General features: G+C 37.2%; 2 protein-coding genes across 2 annotated transcripts in view; both read right to left on the bottom strand.

Moving 5' to 3' along the window:
• The window catches only part of LOC127429124 (serine/threonine-protein kinase 10-like), a 67670-nt gene extending 51055 nt beyond the window's left edge, over window positions 1-16615 (bottom strand). The window contains exons 1-2 of the mRNA XM_051677947.1: window positions 16158-16615; window positions 1001-1165 (exon numbers count right to left, since the gene is read on the bottom strand). Of these exons, the coding sequence (XP_051533907.1) occupies window positions 1001-1165; window positions 16158-16316 (324 nt within the window). The 5' untranslated portion in view covers window positions 16317-16615. The remainder of the gene's footprint in view (window positions 1-1000; window positions 1166-16157) is intronic.
• A 140-nt stretch (window positions 16616-16755) lies between these two features.
• Window positions 16756-21575, bottom strand: LOC127429167 (cytokine-like protein 1). Its single transcript, XM_051678040.1, has 4 exons — window positions 21372-21575; window positions 21244-21288; window positions 20332-20478; window positions 16756-17596 (listed from the first exon to the last, which is right to left on the bottom strand). The coding sequence occupies exons 1-4, from the start codon at window positions 21561-21563 to the stop codon at window positions 17537-17539; spliced, it is 444 nt and encodes a 147-aa protein (XP_051534000.1). The 5' UTR covers window positions 21564-21575; the 3' UTR covers window positions 16756-17536.
• Between the last annotated feature and the right edge of the window lie 339 nt (window positions 21576-21914).

The following is a 21914-nucleotide window of genomic DNA, read 5'->3' as shown; positions in this document are numbered from 1 at the left end:
AATTTTTGTGACACTAAAAAACTGCAAAGAAGAAAAAACTACAGATTATCAAAATTTAGTTATGACTGAAATCCTGTCTGACTATGATCTGTCCTGTGACAGTCGGGTTTTGCTCAACAGTGCTCAGATTCAGACAAAATGGAGTATGAAAACTGCAGTAACTACAAAATCCACCAGAAAACCAAAAACTCTCAAGCCATGTTTGAAGCCAGTTTCAGTGTTGGCAAAGTTTATGCATTTTGCTTTTGTAGGGCAGAATAAAAGGTAGGTACAGTATCTAAAGTAATAAGATTTTTTAATTTCTGAAGATAATGTGAGTGGTGCTTGCCCTCATGTGTTTGAAACTCGCCACCATAATGCTAGGGTGTTCTGGGTGGTTGTCAGGGTATTGTAATGTGGTTGCTAGGGTGTTCAGGATGGTGTGCCCAAGTCAAAGACTCCACCCCCAAGTCTCTAAGATATTCTGGTCTCTATGGGCAATAGCAATAGTTATGCTTGCATTTAAAGATATAACTCATGAAGGGTTAGATTGTCAGCAGGTCTGTGTGTTAGTACAGTATTTTATAATTGATGTGTTAAGGGTAAAGAGATCTTTCTCATCAGTCTTCTGGGGTTCAGAGAACAGAGAGAGAGTGTTCGAGCACTGAAAGGAGTTTCACCCAAACACCAGGATCTCAGGAGACACGTCGCCCAGACAAGCAAATTTACCTTCACACTGAGGAATTCCAGCAATGCTTTAACCGGATCGTCATTAACAACTCACTTTTACAGCCAGATACCATGACACCATGTCATCTATGGAGTTACAATAGTGCACCACTGGACTGGAAATACAACTCCAGATGCAGGAATAGTTGAAACATATTTGAGGAGAATCATTTTAATATGGGCGTGTATGACGTCTCCAAGGATTAGAAATATTGAGCAGTTCAAAAATGATGTAAGACAACACCCTTTGTTGTTTTGATTAACTGTGTTCTGGCTGGTTTAACGGTCTTACCGATAGTTTGTTTTCGTAAAAGAAGGCGTCGAGCAGTTTGACGATGTACTGATGGTCACAGGATGCTAAGATGTCGATTTCCACCATGTAGTCTTCCAGCTCCTCTGCGCTTTTGGTTTCGATCACTTTGGCAGCAGCCAGCACGCCCGTTTCTTTATTCTGAGCCTGAAAAACAAACCAATTTCACATCAACACACGGCATGATTTACATGAATGTATCCTTCTGATATTCTAGTTCCCAAAAAGAAACTTCTGCGATCATCCACTCACCCTCGTATTGTTCCAAGCCCATATGACTTTCTTTGTTTCACAAAAGGAGATATTAGACAGAATGTTACTCTGTCAACATTCGCTTTCATTGCATCTTTTTTTCTCCATACAATGGAATTGAATTTTGACTAAGGCCAACATACTGCCAAACATCTTTCATAGAAGAAATTAAGTCATTCAAGCTTAGAACAACATGAGGTGATTTTCATTTTTGGGGTAAATATTCCTGTCATGGAATGATGTACAGTCAGTCAGTTATATATGCATTCATGTTATATAATATATCTGACCACTGAATGCAACGATTGACCAATCAGAACAGAGTATTTCAGAGAGCTGTGTAATAAATCTTGAAAACATACTGTAAATAGACTGCAGGTTTTGTTGGTTATATAGCTAAGACAGGACTGGTCTCCAAGCGTGAGAACTGAAACCTCTTTGGGAAACACCTTGTGTTAGTAAACAGCACTGATCAAGGTGGGGTCTGTCATTGTGGTTCTCTGGCAATGTTTTCAGAGGAAACCGTGTTAACAAAACACTTAAATGCAAAACACTTCCACTTTTTATAGCATCTCAACTTATAGCATACACACTACAACATGCTTACTGTAGGTTTAACTTTAGAGCTTGCATAAATTTGACATGTTTATAAAAATAAAGTAATATACTGTAGGAGAGAATGACAGTAGGCAGAGAGGACTCATTTATTTGGGATAAAGCATCACTTTTTAAACCAGATTTTGTATTTTGCTTGTCTATGCAAAACTTGCCACCATGATGCTAAGGTGTGATTGTTTGCCAGGGTGTTGTGGGTGGTTGCCGGGGCGTTATGTCATGTGGGTGCTGAAGTGATCTGCGCTGCTTTGGCATTGCTAGTGGGTTCTGGGTGGTTGCTAGGGCATTGATATGCAGTTGCTAGGGCATATGGAGTGGTATTTAGCAGAATGCTGTGTGGTTGCTGGGGCATTCAGAGTGGTATTTTGCACATTGCTATGCAGATGCTGGGGCATTCAAAGTGGTATTTAGCACATTGTTATGTTATTGCTGGAGCCTTCGAAGTGAATTCTGCGCCATTCTGAGTGGTTTTTATAATCATGTTCCAAGTGGTATTTAGAACCGTGTTCCGAGTGGTATTTACAATTGCATTCTGAGTGGTATTTAAAATCATGTTCAGAGTGGTATTTAAGGTATTTAAAATTGTGTTCCGAGTGGTATTTAGAATTGTGTTCCGAGTGGTATTTAGAATCGTGTTCCGAGTGGTATTTAGAATCGTGTTCCGAGTGGTATTTAGAATCGTGTTCCGAGTGGTATTTAGAATCGTGTTCCGAGTGGTATTTAGAACCGTGTTCCGAGTGGTATTTAGAACCGTGTTCCGAGTGGCATTTAGAACCGTGTTCGGTATTTAGAATCGTGTTCCGAGTGGTACTTAGAACCGTGTTCCGAGTGGTATTTAGAATCGTGTTCCGAGTGGTACTTAGAACCGTGTTCCGTATTTATAATTGTGTTCCGAGTGGTATTTAGAATCGTGTTCCGAGTGGTATTTAGAATCGTGTTCCGAGTGGTATTTAGAATCGTGTTCCGAGTGGTATTTAGAATCGTGTTCAGAGAGGTACTTAGAACACAATTCTAAATACCGAACACAATTCTGAGTGGTACTTAGAATCGTGTTCCGAGTGGTACTTGGAATCCTGTTCCGTATTTATAATTGTGTTCCGAATGGTATTTAGAATCCTGTTCTGAGTGGTATTTAGAATCCTGTTCCGAGTGGTACTTAGAACACAATTCTAAATACCGAACACAATTCTGAGTGGTACTTAGAATCGTGTTCCGAGTGGTACTTGGAATCCTGTTCCGTATTTATAATTGTGTTCCGAATGGTATTTAGAATCCTGTTCTGAGTGGTATTTAGAATCCTGTTCCGAGTGGTACTTAGAACACAATTCTAAATACCGAACACGATTCTGAGTAGTATTTAGAATCCTGTTCTGATTGGTACTTAGAATCGTGTTCCGTATTTAGAATCGTGTTCCGAGTGGTATTTAGAATCGTGTTCCGAGTGGTATTTAGAATAGTGTTCAGAGAGGTACTTAGAACACAATTCTAAATACCGAACACAATTCTGAGTGGTACTTAGAATCGTGTTCCGAGTGGTACTTAGAATCCTGTTCCGTATTTATAATTGTGTTCCGAGTGGTATTTAGAATCCTGTTCCGAGTGGTACTTAGAACACAATTCTAAATACCGAACACAATTCTGAGTGGCACTTAGAATCGTGTTCCGAGTGGCACTTAGAATCGTGTTCCGAGTGGCAGCTGTTGCTGGGGTGTTCTGAGTGGTATTTAGCACATTACTATGTGATTGCTAGGGCGTTCATAGTGATATTTAGTATTGCATTCGGAGTGTTATTTAACACATTGCTAGGGCGTTGTATTTAGTATTGCATTAAAGGGTCACGACACCCACTGTTTCAGCACAGCCAAGTTCTCACCAGTTTAAAAAATGCCAGCCTTTACATCAGCATCTTTTAACTTTATATGGTTACGGTAATGAGAATCATCATTGAAAACAATGGGAATAGTTAAAGTTGCTTACTGGCCCAAGTCAAAATAGAGCACACCCCCAAATGATATTCTGGTCTCTAGATATGGCTCAGATCCATCCAAAATATGTTTGATAATTTATAAGAGTACTAACAGACCTCTCCTCAACAAGCTGCATGATTTGTGGAATCATTCATGTCAATGGCACAAACGGTGTGGGACTAGTTGTCATAAAGTTTAATATTTAAGGTTAGGGGTTTGTTTAAATCACAATTATGAGCAATAGTAATAGTGATGCTTACCTTAACACTAATTAACCTCCGTTCAATCAAACAACAGGAAAATAAACTCCACACCCTGTGACTGAGAGGAGCTAACATACGTCAAAGAGTTTCAGGAGTTTCATTTTCATTTAAAGATTAACTCCACATGACCAGCATTGCATCTTACTTTTTATGACTGCAACTTCTGTGACTGAAAATACATGGTCAAAATATGCATGTGCGCAAAATAATGACCTATATTGGCATTTGAAAAGCAGGTTTTATAAATGAGACACAAACGGGTGAAAACATTCATTCACATAAACTTACATTGAAGGAGGGACTCAAACCATATCTAGAGACCAGAATACCAAAGAGACTTGGGGATGGACTAAACACCTAGAAACTCCATAGCAATGCCCAAGGAACCACCCATAGCACCCTACCACTGTGGTGGCAACTTCTATCTCTACTCTCTGGACACAACGGTCTGATTGTGCCAAATAAAACCTGAAAAATAGACAAGAATGGCATTACATCTGAGAGAAATAAAGAACAGAAATGTGGAATTCACTGGCACTCAGTTAATTTGTTATGAGTTTCCATGTCAGCTTTACAAATGTGTGAAAAAGTGTGGTCAATCCCATTCTATTATTGTGACATATCTACCTCTATACTGCATGTAGGAACAATATGAACTGTGACTGATCACTTTACATGCCAGACTGCTCTTCCTAAGTGGGTGATTCTTAAGCAGAATAAGATGCAGTATGGACCAGTCCTTTTGCTGCAAAACATCTAGCTATGCGAGACTACAGCTGACCTGTCTCACTACTAGAAAACACTCTAGGGGTTGATCTCTTCAAATGAAGCATAACCATAAATAAAGCACTTGCATATCCCAAATCCACTTACATATCCATTGAGCAGATTACAGCACTTGCTCCAGGGAGTGGGGAGGCAGTCAAAGCTTTTGATGTAATCGGAGTCAGATATCCTGGAGGACCATTTTAACACTCTGACCAATAACAGCAGAATAATAGACTACTTTCAACCTGAGTGATGGTAAGTTCAACACATCAATAAAAAGGTTAACCCCATTTACTGCTGTTGACACCACACTCTGAGGAACACACTCAAGATGTTCTTAGATGACCATATGGACCCTCAAAGTTCAGAACAGCTTAAGAGGCCACAGCACAGAACTGTTACCTTTCATTGGGATTTTTAAATTTTATAAGGAGTAAAAAGGTGTTATACTTCATGTAGACCAGTTCTATTAGCTGGTAGGGATAGTTGACTAGTCATCAAACAGCCATTCGGAAAAGTAGCGCAAAAGTCGACTCTCTACACATCATGCATCAACAACAGTCATTTTTGTTTGTATGTGAACGCTCCAAACTAACTCAGATCATCTTAGGAGTTCACTATGTGGTTTGCTTATAATGTTCATTTTGAATGTATAGTGCCCCTATTTTACATTAATGTGAAACCTGAACATCGTTACAGCTTACCATTCAAGTGGGACACAGAAAATCGTGTTTTGTGGTCTAATGCTGCGTTTACGCCCTGACAGAATTACCGTTTTATGAAATTAATTTATGAGTGATTTTGTTGTTAATGGTGACAGCAAAATACTTACTAAATTAATTCACCTTTAATTTATTTTGCAAAATCTTGAAGAACGAAGAAAGCGAGCATAGACTATAATAAAATGACAGTCAAGTGGGAAAAGTCAGAGCCTTCATAAAATTCTAACTTGTAATTCATGTAAAAAAAGACGAACCATTTTTCTAGTCAAAAACGTCTACAGTAATTGACCCTTCGCTTATTTCTGCCCTCCTTTAGATAACGTTGCTCGCTCTGACAAGCTTTGCAGAACTTATAGGAATGAATGGGAACAGTGCATTGTTTTGGCAAAATATTCTTATAAACGGAACAAATAATATTCTTACTTGTGTTACTATTACAAGTGACCTGGCAACAATGTTTTTTTTTGTTTGTTTTGTTTATAAAATTCCACTTAAAACTACTCAAATACAGATTACTAGTAGAATAGTAGACTCGCATTGGAAAAAAGCAAACATGTCAGAGAAATGGAGGACGGCAACAGTTGCTAAAATAGGATTGTTCAGAAACCATTTTATGGTAGGCTTAGCAATGGGTCAATTCTGGTAATTCCGACATGATATGAACTCCGCAAGACAAATGTTCGTCCAGTTGTCATATTGTTACTAGTAATTTTGGAGAAGTCTGAGCTTTTATAAAATTCAGAGTTTCCAACTTCCGAGTTTGAAAAAGATGTTAACTTTTTACTAGTAAGAAACTCATAATCTAGGTAATTCTGACATAACATGAATGCAACAAGACAAATTTTCCTCCAGTTGATGACATGGTACTAGTAATTACATTACTTGGGCATTCCCCAGTTTGGAATGCCCAATTCCCAATGCACTCTAAGTCCTCGTGGTGGCATAGTGACTCGCCTCAATCCAGGTGGTGGAGGACGAATCGCAGTTGCCTCCACGTCTGAGAACATCAATCTGCACATCTTATCACGTGGCTTGTTGAGCACGTTACTGCACAGACATAGCGCGTGTGGAGGCTTCACGCTATTCTCCGCGGCATCCATGCACAACTCACCACGTGCCCCACCAAGAGCGAGAACCACAATATAGCAACCACGAGGAGATTACCCCATGTGACTCTACCCTCCCTAGCAACCGGGCCAATTTGGTTGCTTAGGAGACCTGGCTGTAAGTCACTCAGCATGCCCTGGATTCGAACTCGTCTTTACTCGCTGAGCTACCCAGGCCCCCCAGTGGCGGCACTTTTATAAAATTCAGAGTTTCCAACTTGCGAGTTTGGAAAAATTCATGAACTTTATTTACAAGAAAGAAACTCGTAATTATGGTAATTCCGACATGACATGAACGTAGCAAGAGGAAGTCGTGATTAGTTCTACGACTACTTGATTGGACAGTCTCGGAAAGTCGTAGAACTAAATAGAGTAGTCGACTAGTCATTAGTTGCTTTTACACATGCAGCCTTTTCTGGAAAATTAATGCAATTTTTCCATTTAGAGGTAATATGTAAACGAACGGGAAATACTGGTAAATCAGCCCTGGCAATTTCCCGGAACAAGGTGTTGTAGCATTACCAGAAAAGTTCTGAATTAATGCTATGTGTGAACGAAGCCATAAGATGAACGGTTTGAACAAGTACGACATCAGGATGCGCTGATGTCAGAAGTCTGCTTAGGGCCAGTAACAAAGTTCTGACGGAGATGACGCAATTACTGCATGCCGTTTAACACCTGTGGCTCAGGAGTCAAAAATGCTGCTAAATTTGACAGATAGTAATCTGAGTGAAGCTTAAACCAAAAACCTAAAAAGCCTTTGATTTTTATGCCATTTTGGTCACCAAACGTGAATGGTAGCAAAACACATAAAAGACTAAAAGCCGTTGCATGTGACAATACGGCAATTTTTCTACAATTTAATAGGTTTCATGTGTGAAAATCAGTTTAAAAACTGTAGAAGGATAAGAATAAACTGTAAGTAACATTGTGCTTCTATGAATATTTAGGTAATAGCTAGGCCTTGGACTCTTTATTCACTCTCTTTAGTTTATTATAGTGAATAGGGCCCATTCTGTATCATGTGACCACAACAACTGAATGACCAAATGAAACTATTTCTAAAGAATAACATGGCAAATACAAACACACTTGTGAACACACTTCTCCCTGTATAAAAGTTCAATACAGTAGCTTAAATCTTTTCAATGAGATGGGTGGAAATTATGAAACTAACTATACTATTGGGCAGGAAAAAACAATGAGCACCATTCTAGATCCATAGATCTTAGACTCAGTATTTGATCTTGGTGTGGTTTAGCTCATGTGTGCATAGATCGGTGGAGAATGTTCATATCCACCCATAGAGGAGACATTCTTATCAGTGTGAACCCAACACCACTGAAAGCTGTTGATTAGCAGACTTCAGTACTATACCAGAAACATGTGACTTTACCACACAATTCTGTCTGAAGAGCTCTCGACCACCACTCTATGATCTTTACACACAGAGCTGCAGGTCAAAGTTGACCTCAGCATTCAGGCGCAACAGGTTGTCATTCGCAATGTGCCCATGGACGTTCACATGCGTTCCATCAATAATTAACAGTTTAAGAGCTACTCGAAATTAACTAGGAGAATACAACAAGACTCCTTAATATGCCAGCAGAAAACTAAGAAAGGATTTGCTTGGACACCACTGGCATAATTTATGTTTCTCATGATCTTAAAACCTTCTGATCTAAAAAGACTTATGGTTTAATTGCTTGAAATTAGTTTTGTAGACAAATATAAATTGTGCCTGAATATTATAAATATTCATTTACAATACTAAAGTTCTTTTTTTCTTTTTTTTTCTTAAAAAGCAGGGTTGCCAACTCTCACGCATTTGGCATGAGACACGCTTTCAAGCTCTGTCTCACGCTCTCACGCTTCCCAAATGAATCTCACTCCAAATAACATGACGGTGTCAACAAATCTTGCTCGCAGAATTTTTCCATCAGTGCGAGACTTGAATTTTCAGGCTGCCGAAGCAAATTTACCACCATAACATTCACCAGCATGCTCCAGAGATAACCAGATAGGATAACCAGAGCTCTGGGATAGTGCAGACAGAGCGGAACAATTGCGCGACTTAACAAGCCTTCACTCGATATCTCAGCAGAGACCACAAAAATTTTGCAATGCACCCCATCTGAATTCTACAGAAAGAAGTCAAACCTCTCAAACTGCTAGACAGACTTAACATCATTAACACCACTGATGAGGCTTTTTAAAATACACATCACCATTTCAAAATATGTATCATGTTTATTCTGTAGTAACACAGTGACAGAAAAGTTATGGTTTCATATGACTGTAAATCTATTAGGGGGAATCTATTAGGCCAAGTACAATGTAGAATAAAGGGGTTTAAAGTCTGGACATTCATTTTTTTTAACAAAGTTTTCCTCCTTTTCAAATGATGTCTGAAATTACAAAAACTGGCCATGGTTGTGTCATAGTGTATGTGACAAGTCAGCAAAAAAAACAAACAAAACAAAACATCCGTCTTGGTGAGGTATTCATGTAAACACACTTACATCTAAAGTGAACATAAACAGTAGAGAAAAAAGCAGATTTGTATTAAAATGTCGGACTTGTAAGTATACAGTGCATCCGGAAAGTATTCACAGCGCTTCACTTTTTCCACATTTTGTTATGTTACAGTCTTATTCCAAAATGGATTAAATTCATTATTTTCCTCAAAATTCTACAAACAATACCCCATAATGACAATGTGAAAGAAGTTTGTTTGAAATCTTTGCAAATTTATAAAAAAAAAAAAAAAACGAAAAAGAAAAAAAAAAAAAAAAAAATCACACAAGTATTCACAGCCTTTGCCATGACACTCAAAATTGAGCTCAGGTGCATCCTGTTTCCACTGATCATCCTTGAGATGTTTCTACAACTTGATTGGAGTCCACCTGTGGTAAATTCAGTTGAGTGGACATGATTTGGAAAGGCACACACCAGTCTATATAAGGTCTCACCGTTAATAGTGCATGTCATAGCACAAACCAAGCCATGAAGTCCAAGGAATTGTCTGTAGACCTCTGAGACAGGATTGTATCAAGGCACAGATCTGGGGAAGGGTACAGAAAAATTTCTGCAGCATTGAAGGTCCCAATGAGCACAGTGGCCTCCATCATCCGTAAATGGAAGAAGTTTGGAACCACTAGGTCTCTTCCTAGAGCTGGCCGCCCGGCCAAACGGAGCGATCGGGGGAGAAGGGCCTTAGTCAGGGAGGTGACCAAGAAACCGATGGTCACTCTGACAGAGCTCCAGCGTTTCTCTGTGGAGAGAGGAGAACCTTCCAGAAGAACAACCATCTCTGCAGCACTCCACCAATCAGGCCTGTATGGTAGAGTGGCCAGACTGAAGCCACTCCTCTGTAAAAGGCATATGACAGCCCGCCTGGAGTTTGCCAAAAGGCACCTGAAGGACTCTCAGACCATGAGAAACAAAGATTGAACTCTTTGGCCTGAACGGCAAGCATCATGTCTGGAGGAAACCAGGCACTGCTCATCACCTGGCCAATACCATCCCTACAGTGAAGCATGGTGGTGGCAGCATCATGCTGTGGGGATGTTTTTCAGCGGCAGGAATTGGGAGACTAGTCAGGATCGAGGGAAAGATGAATGCAGCAATGTACAGAGACATCCTTTATGAAAACCTGCTCCAGAGCGCTCTAGACCTCAGACTGGGGCGAAGGTTCATCTTCCAACAGGACAACGACCCTAAGCACACAGCCAAGATAACAAAGGAGTGGCTCCAGGAAAACTGTGTGAATGTCCTTGAGTGGCCCAGCCAGAGCCCAGACTTGAACCCGATTGAACATCTCTGGAGAGATCTGAAAATGGCTGTGCACTGACACTCCCCATCCAACCTGATGGAGCTTGAGAGATCCTGCAAAGAAGAATGGGAGAAACTGCCCAAAAATAGGTGTGCCAAGCTTGTAGCATCATACTGAAAAAGACTTGAGGCTGTAATTGGTGCCAAAGGTGCTTCAACAAAGTATTGAGCAAAGGCTGTGAAAACTTATGTACATGTGATTTTTTTTATTTTTAATAAATTTGCAAAGATTTCAAACAAACTTCTTTCACGTTGTCATTATGGGGTATTGTTTGTAGATTTTGAGGAAAATAATGAATTTAATCCATTTTGGAATAAGTCTGTAACATAACAAATGTGGAAAAATTGAAGTGCTGTGAATACTTTCCGGATGCACTGTAAATGTAAGCTAATAGACCTGCTGCTGTCTAGTGTGTCATTATAATAATCAAACAACCATAACAAGAAAACGAGAAAACACTCACTGCTCTTGACTGTGTAACTTTAGTAGCTTTAAAAAGTATTAATGTATTATAATCATACAGTGAAGACCAGTAGTAGTATTATGTTGTATTTCATTCTGTATGTTTACTTGGATACTTGAAACTGCTGTTAAAAAGCACTGAATTTTCTTAAATTAATTATCATGTGACAATAGTCTCCTCCCCTACCCAGAGCAGTTTACACTTCAAGTTCAAGGAAATCCACTGTTAAAAAGACAAAAAAAATTTTTTTAAGTTCAATACATGCATGATGTTTCCAAAGTCAATAAGTAATCGTGTTAAATTATCGTGATCTCAATATTGACCAAAATAATCATGATTAGGATTTTTGCCATAATCGAACAGCCCTATATAGTACTAGTATCAAATACACGCCCTGTGTCCAGGGCTGCATTCAGGTACTGTGGGGCCCCAGGGACCATGTTGTCAAAATCTCACTCCAACCAGGTAACCAAAGTTGGCAACCCTGTTAAAGAATGAGTTGGAGTGGTCTAGTAAAGGAAGCAGCCAACAAGTGTCCAGCGTAAAGGAGAACTACTTCAATACCATTTAATTTAATGTTATTGGTTAAATGCATTTTTGTTCACTTCATATCTCTCATACTTCCAGTTGTTTTTTCATAGTTTTGATAACTTTTTATTTATTACTACTTTAGGTGCTAACGGACCGTCTTATAAATACTAGAGGTCGACCGATTGTGGATTTTGCCGATATCGATAACCAAGGCGGTTGAAAGGCGACAACAGATTAATCGGCCGATAGTTTTTTTTTATTATCGATTAACTTTCCTTACTATGAAGTGCACAGGCATTGAGGCTACAAGGGTCCAAAATGAAAAAAAAAAAAAAAATTCCAAAAGCAGTTTATTGTGCAACCATCTGGTGCATTTAACTACTAACACGGGACTTTTAACTACTAACAAGACTGAAATACACCAGGGACTTGGCTCCATTGTAAGGCTCGCTATGCAAATAGTTACCACATATATATTATATTTACCAGTTTTGTATATACATTAGAGCCGTCAGAGTTAACGCATTAACACATGCGGTTAATTTCAAATGTTTAACGCGTACATTTTCCTTAATCGCGTTTAACGCATTTGCGATGTATCCGCACACAGTCATTACACTGACGCAAAACCACAACACACAACAGCAACTCCGTATCAATGATCAAGTGATGGAAAACAAAGCTTAACGCTATTTGATGTCCACAACAAGCCCAGACAGGACTTGTGACAGAAATCAAGTACTTTACAGCCTCTGTAAGGTGCAATTTAAACACCACAGAAGCACGTCAAGTCTTAAATATCGCAAAAACGCAGAATGAGACATTTTTGTCTGCAATTGCTTTTCATGTGGAGTTCAAAGCGGCGCTTGATGCTGGCGTTGATGCGCTTCACTACTGTAGCAAAGCAGATAGCCACAGTCTGCCAGCCAATTAATATTGTGGAGGGTGAGAGTTTAAGAGATTTAAGGCTCATTGCATTGAATATGCATCCTATGTGGAGACTAGTTCTTTTAAATAGTCAAACTCCCACTCAGACTTTTACTTAAACGTTTAATGTTACTTGAATCGGTGCTATTTTAGTGCATCTTGATTCTGTGAAAAGCTTTGTTTGAAAAATTTTAATAAAGCATTTACTGTTGCAAATTGTTTCATTTTCTTTCCAATGAAGGAAATTAATGCAATTTGACAGGAAAAGAAGTATATAGAGAAAAAACACTTCAGCACTTTTAAATCACGATTAACTATGAAAAATAATGTGATTTTTTTGCGATTACATTTTTTAAATGACTGAGCACTAATATATATATATATATATTTTTTTTTTTTTTTTTTACTAGATAAGGTTTATTGATGAGGAATACAATTTAAAAACACAACTATTGGCAGAGATTTTTGCTATTAAATATCTTTAAATGCATGCACTTAAAGGCCCTAAAATGCTTGAACCCCATTAATATCTGCTTGCAGCTATATTTATTATTATTATTATTATTACCATTATTCTCTGCTAAAACTGATCATGGAGACTAAACCATAAGGCCTGCTCAGTTCCAGATAACTGATCATCAGGAGAGGAAGTTTGATGTGTTGTTTCTTTGTGTCAGATACTTTTACAAATCAAGAAACCTTAGTAAAAATTTAACATATCTGGATTCGATTTATTATAGTAAGTCACCAAATGCGTACCAAATACAAATACAGTGAACAACACGCCAGTGGGCTACTACACATTCAAGGCAGGACCTTTTTTCACTACAAAGGACCAGGGCCACAATAAAATGTTATTAGTGCTTAATTCTTGTATATTTAACAGCAAATGCTACAATTTATTCTCATTAAAGCAAACTATTTCCTGTTGTTCTAAATGACGGCACACTAGGCAGTAGAAAAGAGCTCATTTTTTTGTCCTCATTACCATCTCTGTGCAGAATTACTCATAACACTCTGACACATTTCCTCTCTGCAGATGACTGAGGTCCCACAGCAAAACAGGAAGTCCACAGATATCCCCCCTCATGTCTTTCTTTAGCAGCACAATACTGATTTTCTCATTACAGGCATTTTAAAATTCTGATTACCTCTTTTGTCCACTAGCACAAGGGGAATCTCTAGAAGTGTCTGTTATTTGATCAAATGTGGTGTTAAAGTCATCCAGGCAGGCTGATTTGGCATTTATGGTTTTAAATTTTACACATTTTAAATTTTGACTATAGTACAATGAATTCTCTCTCCACAGTAACTTATTGGTAAATGGCTTCTCATAAATCACACTAATAAAATGTGCTTTAATAATATCTGTGAGGAGCCTTATGCCACATCCTCACACATTTGAAATGTTTAATACAGCTCAGTGAGCACAAAACACTGTCCTGGCACTCTGTGGAGCACTCGAAAGACTTCCTTTAAGAAATTACATCAGCTAGACGAAAACAAAACCTGAATTAAGTCAGATTGCCCACAGCAAAGTCCACAGCAGTTGTTCTTGTAGAATCAGTTATGAAGAAGTGAATGTCATGAAACCTATCAAGAACATGTTTCACCCAAAAATCAAAAGGAAAGAAAAAAAATTCTTTTTTTTTCCATTGAGATTTTTTTGCTTTTGATGTTATTTTCAAGACACTTTCAAGACATTTTCTTACCAAATTCTCATTACTGTAATGCAAAAAAATAGTCACATATTATTTAAATTGTAAAGTATGTATACATCATGATAATGTATGTTGTACTGCTTTTAATTCTAATGAAAATATATATATATAATTTGTTTCCTCTGTAAAATGTGACAAGAGACTCTTAACCAGAGGTCCCATGCTCTAAATTGTATTTTGGAACTACATAAATGATTGTTAAAGTCACAATATTACTTGCATGGATCAATAATCATAGAAATTCCAACGAATTCGAAATTCGACATTGTGACATTGCTTTATGTGAATAAATGAAAAGTACTTTTCTAATATTCAACATTATCTGTACTTGAGACCTTCGTTTTGTTGGACAAGAAAAATTAGCTTCATAGTACGTGACCCACATTTGGTTTTCGACCATTGAATAAGAGTCAAATTAAACGATTTTCAGATGGAGCCACATTGAAAGCCCCATAACTCTGGGACTTATGAACCCAAATTTAAAAGGATAGCAGGATATCTTTAATACTTCTAGAGTAATAGGCACTCCGACTTTGGACAAACAGCGTTTGTTTTTTCTCTTGAAATGTTGGACTCACACCACTGGCATGTAATGCAACAAGGGGTGTTCAAGTGAACTGATTTTAGTAATAAACCTACCGATCTCTGTGTAAAAATAAAATAATGATGATGCCACCTTTTTAAAAGTTATTTTTTGCCCTGTAGTTTTGCTCCAAAAATCATTGGCGAAAATGGTTATTTTGCCCAACCCCCTGTACAAAATACTGGATTACTCAGTTAATATTGATCCATGGCATTTAATATTTTGCCTTTTGTCACCACTTATGTTTATCTTTCTTCAGAAAGTGTTAATTTCAGCAGAGGAAGTTTCTAAAAGAATCTGGTTGATCTGACATGGAATAAACCTAGAGTATTATTTCTTCACCTCACTATGAAAACGCTCGAGTTAAAGTTGTATTTAACCCCAGTCAACCCAGTCTCTCGGGGTCAGAGGGTTACAGTGACCCTGGATGTCATGGGTCATTTGAACCGCCCCAGAGGTCACCACAGATTCTGCTGGGGACAAAAGACAAATTCAGCATTTCCTACACGAGTGCTCCTCTCCGCCTACCGAAACTGCAGCACATTCCAGCATCTTCCTACACAGTGACTGTAAGCAGGGCAACAGGGTGTACAGTAGTAGCACCTTAAGGGATGCATTACTTCATGCCACTACAATGCATATCACTATACTTGTCAGTACAGGAGTTGCACAATAAAATATTGAGTCAGGTGTGCTTCATTTCTTTCTCATAGTTGCATCACACTTAAAACACACACATTTTTCTAAGTGTAAAGAGTATGAACATAATATAGGATTTCTATACACGTTTAAACACTTGAACTTGACAATATTACCATGTATTTTAATGTAAATAATAGTGCCTAACCCAACTTATTAATCATTCTTACGACATCCATACATGAATCACACAGTGTAGATAGTTCTGACAGTTAATGATAAACTTGGTTTACGAATGTGGTGATGTGTTTTAAAAAGATAAGCAGCATAGTGCGCACAAAAGTGTTATAACATAGACAACACTTTTTGTATCACTTTATATTATTTGTTTTTGGCATGAACTCTAGTAATCATGACCACAAACGCCTGCCAAACAGGAATTTTGTCAAATCCTACTATGCGGAAGGCTTATCTTATTAATATTAATTACGCATCGTGACGTTTGATCTCATGGCCTAACTGATTGGCTGAAAGGTAGACAATAATAAGCGGACGCTAGACAGCTTAGCGAATGAACGAATCGTACTCTGGCGAAGGCTTGGCTTATGTATATTAATTAGCTTAAGCGGTTGGAAGGTTAAGAAAAACGTCAGCATGATAACATTAATATTCATGCACTTCTCCCTCGCCATAGTACGGTTTGCCGATTGCCGTTTCGCTGCCAGTCCAACAGGTTTAAAAACTCACCTTATAGACTTTCCCGAAAGCACCATCGCCCAGTTCCCCGATAATTTCCCACATGTCGTTCGGGTTAACATCCCGGTGAACGTGCTCATATTGCTTGACTTTCTTCTTCATGTCAATAGTAGGAAGCCGAAGAATCTTGCTAAATTTTGCAAAAGCCATTTTAAATGATATAGAGAGGAGGCTCAAATGCTTAAAAAATAAAAAATAAAATAAAAAACAGATGATGTGTAGGTGATTACTCAGATGACTTCAGGAAAAAATAAAAGCGAAAACTGAGTTGAAACTATACAATACTCCACAGAAAGTAGACATCTTCACCATTTGAGAAAATAAACGATCTCAGATTTCCAAAGGTTTATTCCACTGCACTGGGTCAATGCGGACTGTCCAGGAGCGAGTGAAGCACGTTTAACTCATGTTCTCTTTCACATGAGCCTGTTATCACCTGTAACTCACTGCTGCTGTGACTTTAAGAGGCACACAGAGACACGCCCACTTCACTCTACTGCAGGACTATGGGATTTGTAGTTTGTAAAGCTTACACATAAGCTACAAGCAGACCAAGTACAAACAAAAAACGGATTTATTGCAATGAATCCTATTTAATATTTGTATTTAATAATGAGTTTATATAATCTGCTAAAGACACACAGAAAACAAGAAGGTACAGATCTAAACTCTGAAAAAAGTATACTTTTGAAGAACATCTGTTGCACACAAACTCCACTTAGTGGTTATATACGGGACCATTAATGTTACATATACAGTATATATTATTTTCAGGTCAATATTATACATCCGAAACATACATACAAGATTTATTTTGAAACTCCTGATTAATTAATAAAAACAGTAAAGATAAAAAATACAAATATAGAAGAATAAAGATGTAACATAACATCAAGGAAAGCATTATAAACAGTTGACATGACATGTCAAGCAGTGTCCTGCAGTGTAACATGCTATATTTCATCTGAAACTATTTTAAACAACATTTTTCCTCTTAGTGTGCATGCATATAAGGAAAATACATACGTGAGATCAAGTGTGCATGACAGATTTTTAAAGTTTTATTTAATTAATAAAATAAACAATAGTAACAATATAATCAGCATAATATTGTTGAAAAATAAAACATTCATGTTCATTATCATCTACGCTTGTACAGAATATAGAAAAAAGGCAATATAGAGTGCTTGATTATTTTTATATTTGATCAACATACAACTCTAAATGTGGAAATAATATAATAGTGCCATATAATCATAGAGCACATATCAGCGCCCACCTATAGATTATGAATAGCATCTGTTTCAATTATGAGTGAAGGCTTTATATGATTTTTTTTCAAACTCCCTCCAGTGATGTATGACATGAGTTCAGCCTCTCCATCCTCTGTGCTCTAATGCTGCACAGTTATCATGGGTGAAAACCAACTCCTACAACACATAAACAACATTTAAGAGAAAATAATGTTTTAGTGAGTAAGCTTTTTGGGTAAATCTCATGAAAACTGCCAAGAAATTTCAAGAAAAAATAAAGGAAAAAAAATCAGACAAAATAAGAAATTATATCTTTCCCGAAGAAAATTGAGTATTTATACATAATTGTTATATTTGTAGTCCTGCCTTTAATTAATGCTGATTTTAACATAATAATAATAATAATAAATATAGCTGCAGGCCAGGCACCAAAACTGCATTCACTGCACCACACTTACAAGGACACAAAGAACACATAGACTGAATACAACATGCAAAGCAAATTAACACAGGGCAGGTTTGATCCTGTACCTCACTGCTTCATGTTTTTGTGCACTATCCACTGCAGCATACTGCCACAGAGCTAACAGCCACCAAGCTGAAAGTTAGCACTGCCAATTTTTCGGCAAAGATGAAAATCAAAATTAGAGTTCGGCATGGAAACCGCATACCTGGTCTCAGGACTGTTCATAACAACACTTTTAGTGTGTCAAATATGATCATTTTTCTATGTATGCTTCAAAGTGGTGCCTTAAACTCACATTGAGGAGAAAAAGGAAGAAGAACAATAAGAATACCTGTAAGCAGAAATTATCGGGGACAAACCCTGCATCTATTCAGTAAGCACAATACAAAGACCTTCAGTACAATAGAAATTCAGCTGTAATACTGGTCTAGGTGGGGAACGAAGCCACGACCTTTGCAACTGTAGTCCAAAAATGTACGTGCTGCACCATTCAGTTGACATGTTCAACAATGGCAGAGACATCATAAGGTTTGATTCAGCACACAAAAGTGTTGGTTGTCTTTTGAACTATAGGTGGCGCTGTCTCCAAACTGTTCAGGTACCTCCAGAACATGATGTCAATGATGCATACCAATTTTCTTTTAAATCTGACACAAACATCAATTGATGAATCATCGTTCATGATGATATATACATGTTTAATAAAATTCAAAATGGAGGAGAGGCAACATGACCGATGTTATAACCGATGTTAGGACATACGGTTCAAATGTAACGGGTAAAAATAGTCATTTTTTACATTTCTTGACCCATAGGTGCCGCTGTCACCAAACTTTGCATGTACCCTTATGCTGCGTTCCATTCAAAGTTAGATGTGGGATACTCCTACTTGATATACTGCTGATCTCTGACCATAAAGGCATTCCATTGCCAGATGCTCGGAAGATGACATGTAAAGAAACAAAACTGAAATGCTCTCGTTAGCTTAGCAAGGTGTTCAACTGTCACCAGAGATTTCTCCTAGCAACCCAGTTGATAAACAATGCTGCAACACTAGCATTTGTGCTACAGGTGTACAGTAATCATAAGATTATAATTTACCATGCTTTGTACATCTGCAAACGTTTGTTAAACAAGTTTTAATATCATGTAATATAGGGACTTTGACTCACTGATCAATATTATTTAATGAAAGGTAATTTTTATCAGTAATTTTGTACATCTCTCTGGGTGCCGACATGTTTGTGTGACGTCATGCAGCTGCATCTCAGCGAAGATTTCTGCACGAGTTTCCAAGTTGGACGTATGACTACAAGTGGCGTTCCATTGCACTTTTCCTAGTAGGAATTTGTCAATTCTGACTTTCCGAGTTGAATGGAATGCAGCATTAGATCATGGTCCTGATAAAGAAAACCAAGTTTTGTTTCGATAGGATAAAGCATTGTCAATACAGCCTCACTTCCTGTTTCACATCCACCTTGTTAATTTTGCATTGCTGTAACTTTTAAACAAAGGCAAAAATCGAAATTCTGTATCATCATGTCTGTGCGGCTCGGTTTGAAGATTATTTTAAGCAATTATATGGACACATCGGACAAAGTTTAAAGGATGTGAAAAGTTTAAACCGTTAATGTCACAATCCAAGATGACGGCCACTGTAATGGGTGCGGTTTTTAATGTGAGGGATCCATTACAATCATTGTGAGGAGAGTAATTATGCACTACAAAAAAAATAATAATAATTCTAGGACAAATGGTTCAAGAGATATGCGCAGTTTTAGCATTTTCCTATGAACGGTTCTATGGGCTGCTATAGACTATTGGAGGAAGAAGAATAAGAAAACAAAAAAATACAAAAGATACAAAAGGTGCCACAGCGCCTTCATTACTGTCATAATGCAAAAAAAAAAATAATAATAATAATAATAATAATAATAATAATAACAAAATAAAAATAACAAGGTATTAGTCCCTAAATAGGCTTTATTTATTTATTTATTTATTTTTATGCTGAAATATGACCCGGACGTTTCTTCGTGAGATTCAGTAATTTCCATTCATAATAAAATAAAAACCTTTGTACTAATACAGAGCAACCAAAACTATGGTGAGAAAATCATAATTCTCCATCAAAAACATGGTTACTACAGTTTTACTAATAAAACTCCTACAACACATAAACAAACTTTTAAAGAAACAGGCACACTTCAAATGATCAATTTCATGTCTCAATTCCTCAAAAAATAAATAAATCAATAAAATAAATCAATAGGGTAAACGTAAAGATAGTAGGTAAATATTAGAAGATATAATGGCTTTATCAAAGCAGTTGATATAAGGGCTGATTGTAGAGACCTTCTACTGAAAAAAGAAAAAACGCATAAAAGAGTCATTATATTTAGTATATTTAGGTTCCTATGGTAATAGAAATAAAGGTATGTCCTACCCCATGACATTTTTGTGATATGATGATGTAGAGTTGTCGGATCATAGCAGCGAGCGCCTGCACTTTCCTGGTGTACGCACATCGCCGTTCTCTCAGGCCGCCCAGCAAAGACAGATACGAGTTCATAGTGGACATCACACAAGCATTCTGTCATCACACAGAATATGTGATTGATCCATTTTACATGACAATCAATAATTTCTTCAGCAGACAAATGACCTTAAGATCATGTTGTTTAAAGTGGGTAAGCTGTTAGGGTAAATCTCATGGAAACTGTCAAGAAATGTCATATTTCACCTCAAAATCAAAGAAAAAAATAATAATATTGTGAGAAAAAAAATGTAAAAAAAATACAAATAATAATAATAAAATGAAAACAGTATTATGCCAAAAGTATTTATACATCATGGAAAAATTTGTTGTACTGCCTTTAAATTATGCTGACTTTAATAACAATAATAATACAAATAATTATAATAATAATAATTGTGTACAGACAGGATAGTTTTCATTGCTGTCACAATGCAATTATTTATTTTTTTTAAAGATAGAAAAAAAATAAATCTTAATGGTCCCTAAATAGGCTTGGTTTATTTATACTTGATTTTTGTATTTGATTTAGTTTTATATTTATTCCTTATTTCTATTATTTCTTATTTTTTGTATATAAATTATTAGCTGAAATATGACCCGTACATTTCTTAATAAGATTCACCCATTTTATTTCACAACATCTGAAAATGTAAGCATGAAAAACTTCCTCTTATGTCCTCTAAATATATTTCAGAATTATTTTACACCACAAGCAAGCTTTATCTCTCAAATAATGGATTGACAGATTTATTTTGCAAGTATGTTTTATGTTTTTTTGCATGTATATTTTAGATTTATGTTCTGCAAGGAGATACTTACATGCACGTCAATGTACAGGTCAGGCAGGTGAGCTGTGCATCTATACTGCAACATAAAGCACAACAAATGAACATTGCTGTTGTGACATATTGTTTTCATATACTCACCTCAATTCATTTTAGACTTACAGTGTCGTGGTCTCTTTTAATGTCCGTCGCTCTTTGAGTGATCTCTTTGCCCATGCTCAATACTTTCATGTAACAGGTTGGTGGTATGGGGTATGGCTGAGCCCACGCCACGGGCATCAGAACCAGAACCAGCAATGTGTATGTAAGCATGCTGACTGCTCCCTGTGAACTGCACAGCTCTAAGAGCACCATTTATATGCTGCTTAACACTGCAGAATCAAACATGTTGTGTTCATTATGAAACAAGACATGATATATGAATCAATTACACAGGAATTCACATCATTCATTGTCAAAACACTATTGCTGGGGTGCTCAGCCAAGCCAAGCAGGAACTGACAGAATATTCCACAATGTTGACTTTGAGAAAAAAAATTAAAAATATCCTATTGATCCAAGGAGACTGGTGGTCTATCTATCTATCTATCTATCTATCTATCTATCTATCTATCTATCTATCTATCTATCATCCATCCATCTATCTATCTATCTATCTATCTACCTATCATCTACCATCCATCCATCATCCATCCATCTATCTAT

Source organism: Myxocyprinus asiaticus, chromosome 38 (assembly GCF_019703515.2).
Source record: "Myxocyprinus asiaticus isolate MX2 ecotype Aquarium Trade chromosome 38, UBuf_Myxa_2, whole genome shotgun sequence".
In the NCBI taxonomy this organism is placed as follows: domain Eukaryota; kingdom Metazoa; phylum Chordata; class Actinopteri; order Cypriniformes; family Catostomidae; genus Myxocyprinus; species Myxocyprinus asiaticus.
The sequence above is the reverse complement of the archived record's forward strand: the minus strand, read 5'-3'. Positions and strand labels throughout refer to the sequence as shown.

Bases quoted from the DNA above. Each gene is read 5' to 3' on its own strand.
- LOC127429167 (XM_051678040.1), bottom strand. From the start codon at position 21,563: ATGGTGCTCTTAGAGCTGTGCAGTTCACAGGGAGCAGTCAGCATGCTT. The intron at 21,289-21,371 runs GTAAGTCTAAAA...TTTATGTTGCAG, and splicing joins TTAAAAGAGACCACGACACT to TATAGATGCACAGCTCACCT. The intron at 17,597-20,331 runs GTAGGACATACC...TATGTGTTGTAG, and splicing joins TATCACAAAAATGTCATGGG to GAGTTGGTTTTCACCCATGA.